The following is a 13,653-nucleotide window of genomic DNA, read 5'->3' on the forward strand; positions in this document are numbered from 1 at the left end:
AATAATAATAATGATAATGCAATTATATAATTAATATGACAATATGACATAGTGCATTATAAGCACTTTTTCCTATGATACTTAAAGTACATTTTTCAGTACTTGTGTACTTTAACTATCTTGGCTAGAATTGAAAAGGGATGCTGCAGGTAAATGGTAAACAACTTAAACCGAAACAAACAACTCTACTTTTTATTCTGTTTGACAAAATCGCATGCAGTGACAGTATCAATTGGATAAATTGATTACCTTTGTGTTTTTCTGGAATTCACAAAAGACTTGACTGTTTTACCGAATACCTACTGTTAACTGTACGTCATGCTGAGACAGCAGCCGACAGTTTCAGGATCTTGTATTGTCTGAAGTGATCCCAGCATGTGGTGCTGTGAGCAGGATAACCACTTTACTCCAGACAACATTTTTAGTGGCACCTATAATCTGAGCTTTGTTGCTGATTTACCGCATTCTTAAGGATATACAGTACGTTGGTTTGTCTTAAATGTAACTCCGGTTTGCAATGAGCTGAAAATCACAAGCTGAAAATGGATCCAGCTAGGTATGAGACCACACTGTGATTTCTAAAAGACGAAAGCAACGGACTTCAACAAGAGGGAATTGAAAAGTACTGATCCCTTATAAGACAGCCATTTGCCATTGGCAAAGTAATTCCAGATTGACCATTCATTATATTACTTTAAACTTGAAAACAATTTTATTCATTGCTGTCCCGCTGCAGAAGGTCAGAGTGAAGGGTTAGCTGCAGAACAATAATGCTGGAGGATTCAGCTTCTTGCTCAAGGACACTTGAGCAGAGCGGGCGCTCGTTGACACAGGAGCTTGAATGCATGTCCTACAGTAGTGGGTCTGTCTCCCCTCTCACTGCACCGGCGAGCACTCAGCAGTTTTTCCGTCCTTCCTCTGCCTAACAGGCCACAAGAAGCAGCTGTGTCAACATCTTATCTGGGAATCAGTCCCCTCAACAACAACAACACTGAGTCCACGTGATGATGAGAGGATACTCTATTAAGTGCAAAATAAAAATGCTTCTTCTAGCAGTTACTTTTAACTGTTTGGTGTCTAGACAAAAACTAGAGTTAAAAATATCTGTGTCTTCCTGATTTGTGTGTCAGGATTTAAAAGAACAGTTCAACATTTTTCAGAAGTCGCTTTTTTACGTCTTTCCAACAATCAGCTTTAAGTGATTTTTTTTTTGGCCACTTGGGGGAAGCACAATAAGCTGTAAACAAAACACTGACTGAACATAATCATCTTATAAAGTTGATGTGGTGAACATATTATCGAAAGGTTGCACATGTACACATTCAGCTTGTCTGAAGAGTCCAGAAAGTCCAATATTCACTTTTAGCTCCATTTTTGGTATCCTCCACTTGCTGAGAACATATTGCTAAATATTATTAATTCCGCCTGTCTGCTGTTAAATGACTTTATCAAAACGTTTTTGGGGAAAACAGCTGCTGTTGCTGCTGGAAGTGGAAGTTGCGTATTGTAAAATAATGATCTGAAAGGCCCCATAACATTACACATAGACATCTATTATATTGTTACTATAAAAATACTGATTAGAGCAGCTTTGAGTGTGGAGATGAAAACACACTGTGGTTAGCTTAGCTTAGCATAAAGACAGGAAGCAGGGGAAAACTCCTAGCCTGGCTCCATCCAAATTTCAAAGTTAAACATACCAGCACATGTAAAGGTTAATCACCACTTTATATCTCATTTATTTAATTCTTACACAAACAGAATTTTATAAACAGCAATCTGTGGTTTTATAGGTAGGTCTGTGCTGGATCTATTTCTTTAAGCAACAGCAAGGCGTTCAGACTGCACAGCTTTTCAGGAGTTATAGCACAGCGAGGTTGCCAGGTTTGTTTCAACCTTTACTCCAGAAAACCTGTGTACACTAACTGTGTCTGGCAACCTGCTGTAAAGCCAGAGACACTCCACAGAAGTGCTGAACAGATGGAAACAGGAAATAGTAATGTCATAAAGCATGTTACTCAACTTAAAACCACAAGTTGGCATTTATGCATTTCTGTTTGTGTATGGATTGAACAGATGAGACAGTACAGTATGTGTTAATCAGATTGCTTGAGAGGTTTTTGTAAGCAGGTAAGTGTTTCTTTAACCGGAAAATATCAAAGGTCACTGCTAAAGTGCTACTCATGTTCTTTGTTTACAATTTCACATTTATCACATTATGAAGTCTCATATGAATATCACAGAATAAAATAATTTCTAGCTTGCTATTTTACAGGAGAGTGGTTCAAGTTTACAGATAGTAAAGACACTATCCAGAGTCACATTGATATTTAATATCTTTAATAGTAAGTGGTTCCAAATATAACTGAGCCAAACACCCACTCTTTGGTGCTGCTGAGTTTCCCATTGTCCAACATGGAAAAAGAAAGTGCCTTTTTCTCAGTTAATAAATAACTGTATATCTCAGCTGCATGTTGTTAAGACGTGTTTGCCTGTGTTGTGCAGTTTAACTTAATGATGTGCTGTTGAAAATTGCCTCAAGTTCCATGCGGAGGCATTTCCTATTTCCCCTCATCCTTCCTCCTCCTCACAAACTAAACATTTGCTGAAACCCTTTGCAATCCCCTCTTATGTCTATCCAAGCAGAGAGGACTGAGATTCGCAGTAGAACTGAGCTGGGAGAATTCGCTTTTAATTAAAGCGCAGAGATCCTCTGTGCTTACTGAAGGTGGGAGAGGAGAAAGGGAAAAAGCTCCTTGCCTCTTTGAAAAAAAACTGAACTGCAGATATTCTGTAAGACCCTGAATGAAGAGCTTTGTTAAGGTTGGATAGTGGAAGACATCATTTGATCTCCCATTGACAGCGCCTCCCTGCTACAGAATAATTGCTTCTTTTATGAAGCCATTAGAGAGGACCGATTCAAGTGATTGTTTCTCAAATGTCCATCTATGTGGCCTACTGGGATCTGGGAGTGGCAGCTTCTGGGGGTTGGTCTAAAACTCACACAACAGGAATCTGGGATATTTCTCTCTGTTTGGAGCTCTGTGATGCATCATTAGTGCCAGCACTGTCTTTCCTGTTGGCATCAAAGAGGTTTTTCCAGCATTTCTCTCCATAAAAATAGTCAAATATCTTTCTTTCCAGTTCATTTTCTTGCCCAGTCCTTCAGATTTACAAAGAGACTCCACACTGTATTCTACAAGTAGTAGAAATGGTGCTAATCCAGATTTTGTGCAAATGATTTATGCAGTCTTTGTCTTTTTACTCATGCCAAATTGAACTCTGCTGCTCTGTGTCCACAATCACAATGGAGCTATTATTCCTTCACTCCCGTCGTCTTTTTGACTTTGTCAGTTGCTTATCACTGTATACTGGTGGAAACATTCATGATCATCAGACACTCCATTACAATGCTGCGGCTTAACACTACTGTGCGCCAGTCAAAGATGAGGATTACATTATTTTTAGACCCTTTAATTTACCTCTTCTCTTTCAGAGTAAAAGGTCACCATTGAGCTTAATGGACCATGGAGTATTATCAGGATTACAATGAGCTTTTTCCCTGCCATCCTGGGCTTAATTTTTAAGCTTCATAGGTTGTGCTTCAAACTCTTCCTGTGATTGGTCTGTTTAGCCTTTCCAATACCAAATGCCTTGGTATTTGTAATTACCCCCAGGCTTTGGGAAGGTGTAACTAACACGGCTAAACACTGCAATCAATTCTTGACCACAAAACCAGTCCTATCTCCGAGAAATTAGGTTTCTATACAAGTAAACTGCAACATCAAATACGTTTAGTAAGGCGCATGCTCTTTTCCTACTGTATGTCAAGTTTACAGCGAGACATTTCAGAGTTGACAGTTCTGTTTCTCAGTGCTCATATTGTATGTGGACCCACAACGTAATGTCGCCACTGTTTTTAAATGTCTGTACTGCAATTTCTCAATATTAGCCAATGTATACACTGACACTGATATATCTGTGAGAAGTCAATAATCGGCAATAACGTTGGCCATACTGCTTTATTGGTAAAGATCTAGTTTTCTCCAGGTGTACTGGCCTGGAGTGAATGTGATAACGCTGCTGCTTTCTTGAAGAGCTGACAGGTGTTGATGCTAAGAAATACGACAGTATAATGTATCCGGACTTTGCTGTTCTGTGAACAGTGTCGTGGGGTGTGGCGGCCTTTTCTAAAGCTAATTTGTGAAAAAAATTGACTCTAAAAGACCATCCAGTTCCTCCTATACTATATACAGTTATAGATGATATTCAAATTCTCCAATCCATTCTCATTTGCATCCTGTCCCAAAGTAAAGATTGTCTCCTCAGCTGCTGAAGGAATTAAAAATATGTAGAACCAATAATGTTTTGAGTGTGTAGCAGTGCTGTGCTGAAAGCCTTTGTTGGATTGGGAGTTTAAAACCCCATATTTTACAATTTACACAAAAACTTCTGCTGTCAGACCATTTGGTTGTGGAAAAAATATGTTTATGTGCTCTGTTTTCACAGCCGGCAGTAGGGCTGCCGGCTTAGTGGATGAAAATAGTTTCACAATACAACTGTGTTTGCTAATGTGCATACAAGCTACTGTTTAGTATTATGTATATTCAAATTATAGGAGGGATCTCATGAAATAGAATTACACAGGTAATCTAAAATAAATCGAAAATGAAAAGTTATTTCTCTCAGCAGGTCATTAATGAGAGGTTAATGTCAAGACTCCCTGACAGACTACAGACAGAGGTTCTGGTAACAGATAACCTACTGATAGATAGCATACACTAAATGATAATGCGTACAATGGAAACCTGTTTTTAGAAACTTAATCACAGGGTATGTGAAGTGGCACTTTTAAGTGTTGACACTGAGGCAGAGATGGAGGTTGTCCGTAATAAATGGTTCATAGTGGCCCTTTGAGTTGGAAGAAAGTATAATAAGGAGCAATTTGGAGCGAAAAGCTCATTGGGAGGTTTAAAACTGCTTTCCTAGCTTCATATAATCTGTCACTGCTCAGAGATTCTCGCAAACATCTTTTGCTGATGAGCTTCCCTTTGAGTGGACACCAGTAATTAAGTGTATTGGGCAATAAGCCAATCACTAATGCGGGCACACACTGAGATCAAACACAGATTTAATTAAAATGGCTGACATGAAAATGGGAAGCCAGAACTGTGGCGCATACCCTGGTAACTTTTGCCAAACATTAAGCTAAAAAGAAAAAAACTGGCTTTTGCAGGGTAATTATTGGAAACAGTCGTGTTCACACTCCGGTTTTCAGGGGTCATGCACCCCTAAGAATTGGCATCTGCACTGCATCTGCATGGAGTTAATGTTCTGTAGAGCGTCAGAGGTTTGGCATCTGACTGGTTTTTTTGAGCTGTCTCAGTTTTACATGTGAACTGCAGTTTCTTTCTACACTGCAAATGTCTTCAATAACGTTTTCCTATTGTTAGCCTGCTACACTTCTAACAGTAATTTGGTGTCACAGTACATTTGGTTGTTTCATTTTCGTGCATTTATGACATTATGAATTAAATCCTTATTCAGAGACACTCTCAACAACCCGGTTGCCTTCTGGTGGTCTTGAGCTTTCTGCTGGACTTGTAATGAGGCATCAGGCAACTTCGCAAGTAGGTTGGTGTGTTGCAATCTGTGTAAACTTGAATGCAAGCATGGCCTGAGATATCACGGGGGGGAGGAATGTGATCTTTAGTTTGATTTGATTTGACAAACATGGCTAATGCGCACTGGCAGGCCAAACACACCAGGAGAGCGGAAAGACAGGCCCCAGGGTGAGGGGAGGGTCAGGACTGCTGCGGCTAACACTGTTAACCCTCCTGCTGCTGAACAACCAAAGCCGTCCGACATGTTACAGATCAGTACTTTTACAGGATGGGTCTAAAAGTTGAATGTGTGTGCACAACTAAAACTGTGAGTCTGAAAAAAGAACAGAGAGAGAAGACTCAAGTGGTTTCCTTTTCCACAAATGCCACTGGTGCACCAGATAACCTCTTCTTCCTGCCGCTGCTACTGATCGTTTCTGTCACAATAATGTGTGTTTCTTCCCTCTAGAAGCCGTTAATGACTATCAGTGCTGTTTTTGCTGTGGACCAAATATACCCTCACAGACATTTCACGATACATTTGTTTTCCACTATTTCTCTAACTTAAACCACTATGAAAACACAGCAGGCAAAACCTGTTTTAAACTATGGGAGGATACCACAACTAATTTAATTCAGCTGTTGTGATTTGCACTGGGGAAATGGAGGTCTAACAGTTAAAATACCTCACCCACGTTCTCGTGAAAAGAATGTTCTTTGGCAATCGAAAGACAGGGGAATGGAAATTGATCACATCTGCAGACCCATAAAACAAAAGGGAATATTTAATCTGCTTCTATCATGATAAAATATGCATCTTCTAAATATCCAGCCTCTAGATTTTAAATCTAGTTGAAACATGAAACATCTATCTATTGTTTTTTTTTCCATCTTGCATAAAGTTTCCTCTTTCCTCCTTTTTTCTCTCATATAACATCTTCAGTTCATCCAGTTCTCGGCAGTTTCTCTCCTTCAAACCAAAACAAATGATACATAATCATACTGATAGACGGGCATGGTTAACTGTTATCTCACTCACTCACTGGACACTAGGAGAGGTGCCCCAGAATTGACCACAGCTCTGTCTTGCTCAACCCCATCCCTGGTCAATGAGTCCCATGACAGATATGAAGAATATTTATGGATTGACTTGTGAAGCCATTTGCCTGCAGCACAGGCAGCGCTGGCCGTTGGCCTGCTCACCAAAGATTAACTTTGACGTTTCCTCCCCTAAATCCACTCGGATTAAATATTTGCTGGCTCATTTAATATGAATGTGAGTTATTGGTCAGTCAGTGTGTTCATGTCCACTCCACCTGAGTAATTGCCATTGTCTCTTGTCTGTTGCATTTCCTCCTCTTCTTCTGTCTATTTACAAGTCATGGCAGATTTTTATCCACTGCTTTCAATAACATTCATACATATTGGGTCCTAGGAGAATAAACTTACAGTATGTGAACCTGTAGTTGACAGCTGTGCAGACGCATGAGGACCTGACTGGAGTTTTTAAAGCACCGCTGTGCCTATAAACAGTGTCATAGACCCACTAGTGTAAACTTGTTTCCTTTTTACCTTTGCAACAATAGCACATCCACGCTCTTATTACTGTCATTTGAAGCTGCAAGTTAGCCATGAGCAGAGTTCAATTTCATTTTCCTAACTGGGGTGATATGAATTATTAACACCAGTAATTAAACTGTGTGTGGCCCTGTTGAATTTGTGAGAGGCAGAATGGGTCGGTGTCACATGTACTGTATCCTTATGTCTCCATCTGTTCACCCCCATGAACCTATTTTCTGTGCTTTCAGAACAGGAGCACTGCTCACTGCTTTTTGGCTATAGCTAGCATCTTATGACCTGTGCACACACTGCCCTGAAACAATGCTCTCTTGTGCGTCTTTGCTCTTGACCTTCAAGGATCTACATCACAGTGGGGAACCACTACACATTTTCAGGATACTGTTTCCCTCCAGTGCATTAGGAGTGAGCAGCATGTTGAAATATGCAGTTTTATTTTTCTATTTAGACCTTGTAACCCTGTAGGAAACCTAACCCAGATATGATTCAATTTCTCTAAGGCAAACAAATTATTCATTCTGAAACAAAGACTAGTCTGTTTAAGAGTTACTGTGTTTCATTTGTCCTGAAATATGAATCATTTCACCATCGGCAGGGAGAAAAACACTGACACAGGGCTGAAAAATTGTCATGGTTACAGATTGAGTGTAGGAATCACTTTACAATACTGTTTATACAGCTGTTAAGCTGCGGAAACAAATATAAGGAATTATAATATGTGTAACTGCATTTGTATGAATCCCTGTGGATTGGATGCTGTTCATGAGAATGAAAAGAGCACTGAAGTTCACTGACATTTAACATACAAATGTTTAAAGAAACAGTTTGCGAAATCAACTTATTTCCTTTCTTGCTGAGAGTTAGATGAAAGACTGATAACACTCTTGTGCCAGGCTAACAGTTTCCCCCTGTTTCCAGTCTTTGTATTAAGCTAAGCTAACTGGCTGGTGGCTCTAGTAGGTGTTTCATAAGACTTCACACTATTCCAGCAATTAGAAACTGAAACAGATTTATTTCTAGAACAGTATTTTCCTCCCTATTTTGAAACGGCGATGTCTGGATATATGAAACTCTTTCATGTCTTTTATGTCCTGAGTTTGAACCCCACTAATCAGTTTTACCTTGTTTTTTTGTTTTTTTATTAACTTTGATTTATAAGCAGCAACACCCTTCATTTATACCTCAGAACATTAAGTCTTTGTCATTTTGGAACTTAATTTGACCTGGGAAAAGACAGTGGATTGTAAAATGTACAAAACACTGAATAATTTAAATGCAGACAGAGACGTCAGTAATGAAAACCGTCCCCGCAGGTGTTTAGAAGTGACTGAACAGGATACTGAGGCAAAGTTTTGAGAGGTCAGACAGGATGAGGATTGTCTTTATGCCCGGATGGTTTGGGTTGAAGCACATCAGCAGAATGCGATCCATTTCTCCACGAGGGTCCCAGACTCTTCCCAGACTACCTAAGGGAAAAGTAGGGGGGCAGAAAGCCAAGGGGGGGAGTAGAGCCATTGAGGTTTCATGTAACAAGTATTCTGCAGATTTGTCCCGAGGCAGACCGAAAGCCACAAGGGCGAGTGTCCCCTTGAATGTTCTGGAAAGTTCCCTGACCCTAAGGAGTGTTGCGTTACCCTCCAATTGTAGCCTCCCGGTCTTGTCCCAGAACAGAGACTCCTTTGAGAGAGGCTGCTGACAATTTGGAAAGTCTGGATTCAGACATCCCCAAAAATGCAGTAATCAGTATAAAATCTTAAACAGAATTATGATACGAAAAAGACATTCCATAACAGCATATGCCCTAGATTTAACGGATGAGTTAGGCAGACTCAACTTATCTCACTTGAGCCTGTTTGTGCTTTTTCTGTCACACGTTCACACAAATTATCATCACCTTAGATCATCTTGAATAATGTTTTTAATTTCCTTCAATTCCCACACACATTAGTTCCTAAAGACATCAGTGAAAATGCCACAGGGTAGAACTTTGTTTCTGTTTTTCCCCTCTCGGCTTAACCTAATTTATTACAGATAATGTAGAACTCTGAGCTCGTTGAAGTTAATCAGCTCAGACTGTTTGGTGCACAACAACAGAAATAAGTTTTCCAGATACTTAATTGCTTTTAATCCTATTATTTGTTTTTCTTTGCTTATCTCTCGGTGTTCCCATTAATGCGAGTTTGACAGAAGACAAAAAAATGAGGACAGTTTCACTTATGATTCACTAGAAAGTTCAATGTAACTATAATAGAAACTAGCCATATTGTTTAAATGGTGAATTTCTGTGTCTCTGATTACACTTGGATTAGTTCAAAGCTTAGCAAGAGGTTGGAGATGTATTTCCTTGCAGGAGATGCTGCTGAGTTCATCCTTTTGTAACCTGCTCATGTTATTTCTTCTTTTCTGTGTGTGATAAAGCTTACTCAGGTGTGCACTTATTCTTCCTTTTTTGTGTGTCGTTCCTGCAGATGGTGAGTCACGCCCTCTCTCTCTCAGATCGTCTCAGTGAATAGCCGGCCACACAAAGGTGAAAGGATCGCAGCTGAGCTGGTAAATAAAACCCTCTTCCTTCTGCACAGTGTGGGAGAAAGTGCCACAGCGGTGCTGGTGTGGCATCTCTGTAGGCTGATAACTGGAGTGAAAGCACTGTTGAGTGATCATCTTTCACTCTGAGTCACTCACCTTTCATGCCGCGGCCCTGCAGCCGGCTCTCAGAGCTGGACCGTCAGCGGGAACGGAGGACTCTCACGTGGATACGATCGGCAGAGCTGCATTGTGCACAAGTGTAACGCATCTGTCATGAGACTGAAGAGGCATACATGAGAGAGAAGTCATGTTATTGTTGTTGGATGACCTTCATACAAGATTGAGACGCTTCAATTGACTTTTTCTTCACTTTAGTTAGTGCCCAGTGGGGCTGTTTAGTGGGAGTAGGGAGAGCTGGTGTTGATTCTTCTGCTTTATGAGTTTTCATCACCGGGAGAGTGTGTCTAAGTGGCAGGGGGAGCCAGCATGGCCAAGGCTCTGCTGAAGATACAGCGCTATTTCCGCAGGAAACCTGTCAGATTCTTTTCCCTCATCCTCCTCTACCTGACCGCTGGGAGCCTCGTCTTCCTGCACTCTGGCTTTGTCGGGGACAGCGGCCCCGGAGGCCGAGGGGGCCGGGACTCGTTGGCAGTTGCAGAGATGGGCAGCCGGACCTCATCGTCAGGCACTCGGGGGCTTGGCATCATGAGTAGAGTGTTTAAGGAGACACGCAGGTCTGGCCGGAGGTATGGCCCTCCGTGGATGAAAAAGACTGGACAGCAGGGCCAGGAGACGGAGGGCAGGGGGGGAGACTACACCAGCAACTGGAACCGTGCACTTAAAGGACGCAATGCCAAAGACATGGATGATGGAAGAGGTGGGTCATACATGCTATACTTTACTATTGCAGTGGTATTGTTTTCAATTAAGCAGCTTCTCAAATTCAACACCTGAGCCCTGTGGTCTTCTCACACATCTCAAAATTCAAAATGAGTTCGTAAACTATAAAAGATAAGATTTGGCTGATGCCCACGGTGGTTTTTTACACACAAAATCTATGTAAAAAAAAGTACAATAAATCAAGGCAGTGCATATTTGTACAGCTCAGCAAAGGCATAAATAGAATTTATAGGCAGAAAAAAATGAGTTTCAGCTGAGAGAATAATCACAAGAGTGCCAACAATTGCAAAAATAATTGCAGTGTTGCAACATTAATGATTGCTCAGTAAAACTGAGTTCCTGCGTTAATTATGATTATAACAATTATTATTGGCTAATAACACCCCATTGTTTTGCAAATTAGAACATTTAATAAATTATAAGATATTAACTTTTAATACAGGCTGATTTATCATTTAGATCCACTGGTAAACATAAAAGCAGCTTTTGTCCATCTGACACGCCGTGCTAATATGAAAGTGATCCAAAGTAATCTCTGATTACAAACTGCACCATTTTAATGACTGGAAATTTCTAGTTGTAATTGGTCACGCAGGAACTCTCTTGAGAGAAGAGTGAGATGATGATTATGATTAAGTCCTCTGTCTTTTCTCAGAGTGAATCCTTCAAGGATCTCACCCTTTGTGCTTCGGCTGTAGCTGCGCTGCGTGTCGCTCGGCACACGTTTGTTCAGCCACGCTGGAGCTGCAGCACAATCACAACATCTAAATGACTTCATGACTGAGGGATTTCCAGTTTAAGTAATCTGTTTAACTACACACAAAGTTTACATATAAACGCCTCACTAGCATGTGACATCCTATCTAATCATAAAACGTTTTGAAAACACCAGTGGGAGGAAGGAAACTGTCTGACGTCTCTGACCTTGACAGGCACAAATATCCTTCACAAATGAAACATGATCAAATTAGAAGATTAGAAGATATAATTTACTGCTGGCTCACTTCTCTCTTCCCCCGCTTTGCTTTTCTTTCCCTGTCAAACATTTACTACCCTGTTGGATAAGCAATAAATTATTAAAAAACAATGTCAACAGTGAATATTTCCAACATGTATTCAAGCAGACCGCCCCATGTGCAACCAAAGTCATCTTACTACAGCGGTTTCACTCTCCTGCTCGTCTCTCCATGAAGAAAACAGTATTTAGCAGAGATGCAGAATGGCTCCCTGCTGACTGTTAAATATGATATTAAATCTTTCAGTTATTACTGATACATTAACATATAATCACCATAATAATAATATAGGTGGTTGAGGTGGCTCTAGATTTAATTACTTTGTATGTTTCATATATTCTGATTCTATGTTTTTTGTGTAAAATTTCTACCTGAACAGTAACTAGTAACTATAGCTGAAAATAAATTAGCAAAAAGTGCGGTATTTTGAACTGTGAAATGCAGTGGAGGAGAAGTATAATGTAGCATAAAATGGAAATACTCAAATAAAGGACAAATACAACAAAATTGTTGTGAAGTTCAGTGCTTGAGTAGATGCTCTTAGTTATTATTCCACCAGCGGTGATAAACATCTGGTCCGGAAAGTACTTGAATGGTTTGGGAGTTTTCGTGTATTCATCCATAAAATCTTAAAATAGACCCTGAATAGCCATAAATAGCTCCGTGATTTTATTAGAGCTCCACTGTGATTACGTGGGTCGCTGCTGGTTTGCCTCCAGAGTGCAGTACAGACAGGTGGAGAATCTAAACTGCCCGTAAATAAGAAACGTGCAGTAAGTGTGAGTGACTGCTGCTCTGTCTGTGTTAGTGCAAAGCCAGAATAGACTCCAACCTCTGTGAGCCCAAAGACAATCAAACCTATGGAGGAAATAAATAAGTCACAGTACAGTGTAGCACCCTGCTGCGCATCAGAGTGCAGGATTTTAAAGAACAATGTTTTTGTAACTACCACAGTTTTGAGCTGTTTTTCTTTTCAATTCAAGGCCAGGGAAACAAACATGTTTACTACGTACATTCAGGCTTTGGGTTATCTGATCAAATGAAGGTCTCTCAGTCTTGCTCAGTCCTCCTCCTCCTCCTCCTATCATCCTCCCTTTTTCTGAAATGCTAACCTCACAGGACTGCAGTTAAACGTGATGATAGAGTAATTAACAGCTTCAAAGCATTCGTTAGCTCTCATACATCCAGCAACACTCATTACTCTGCAGTCTGAACCATAGTCAGAACCGGTGAAGAGACTTTTTTTTCTCCCCCCTCCTCTCACCGCAAATGCACTCATTCTCTCTGGCTCTGAATTTCAATTTGGAGGGAATATTGCAGCATAAGATCCAGACCGCATTAACAGATTTGCAGCACAGTACAGAAGCAGACTGTACTGAAAGGAGAACAGGAGGAGACTGTAGAAAGAATATACCTGAAACACTGCTGACAGTAGTTTTTTATGATCCACCAGGTACAATGAGGTTATGTGTTAAAATCATAAAACCACACCACACCACATCAGTTGCATCTGCCGTTCCATCCTTTACCCTCATGTCGTGCTTAGCAGAAATATGCTGTTCATAATGGACCTGCAGCTTCATTTAAATCAGCATTTTCCCTTCATCATAAAGCAGATTATTTTCCAGCTCAACAATAGTTAGGAGGAAGATTATAGCTGAGTCCTGCAGCTGAAATGCAGGCCTTTAGACCATAACAATTAAAGTAATGCAGGGACTAGGACTCTATGCTTCCCCCATTTAGCTATTAACAGAGGCTCAGAGGGGTAATGGCACAGCACAGATGGCGAGGGGTTTGTTTGTTAAAGGTACAGTAGAGCTTGGTCGGCTTGCTTTAACAGGGGACCAGTGTTTTAATGAGAGGCAAGAAGCTGTTGAAGGGTTGCCGTATCCCCCTGCAGAGGTTCACTGAGGCCCAACCCCCACACACTTCTGAAAAATGCAGAGAGATGACTGCTACTACAGTTACAGGCCACTAGAAGGGGATGTGTGTCTTTATAAATAAATAAAGATTCTGCCCCAGTTTGGATT

At 40.6% G+C, this 13,653-nt stretch overlaps 1 protein-coding gene across 2 annotated transcripts in view; it reads left to right on the forward strand.

The window, feature by feature from the left end:
• Positions 1-13,653, forward strand: part of wscd2 (WSC domain sialate O sulfotransferase 2) — a 39,570-nt gene that overhangs the window by 13,687 nt on the left and 12,230 nt on the right. For both annotated transcript variants that reach the window (XM_087175877.1, XM_023413556.2), the window contains exon 2: positions 9,650-10,584. In XM_087175877.1, the coding sequence (XP_087032003.1) occupies positions 10,194-10,584 (391 nt within the window). In that variant the 5' untranslated portion in view covers positions 9,650-10,193. The remainder of the gene's footprint in view (positions 1-9,649; positions 10,585-13,653) is intronic.

The sequence above is a fragment of the Seriola lalandi genome, unplaced genomic scaffold (genome assembly GCF_002814215.2).
Source record: "Seriola lalandi dorsalis isolate HSWRI2012SDOR001 ecotype SW California unplaced genomic scaffold, Sedor1 jcf7180002054517, whole genome shotgun sequence".
Taxonomy (NCBI): domain Eukaryota; kingdom Metazoa; phylum Chordata; class Actinopteri; order Carangiformes; family Carangidae; genus Seriola; species Seriola lalandi.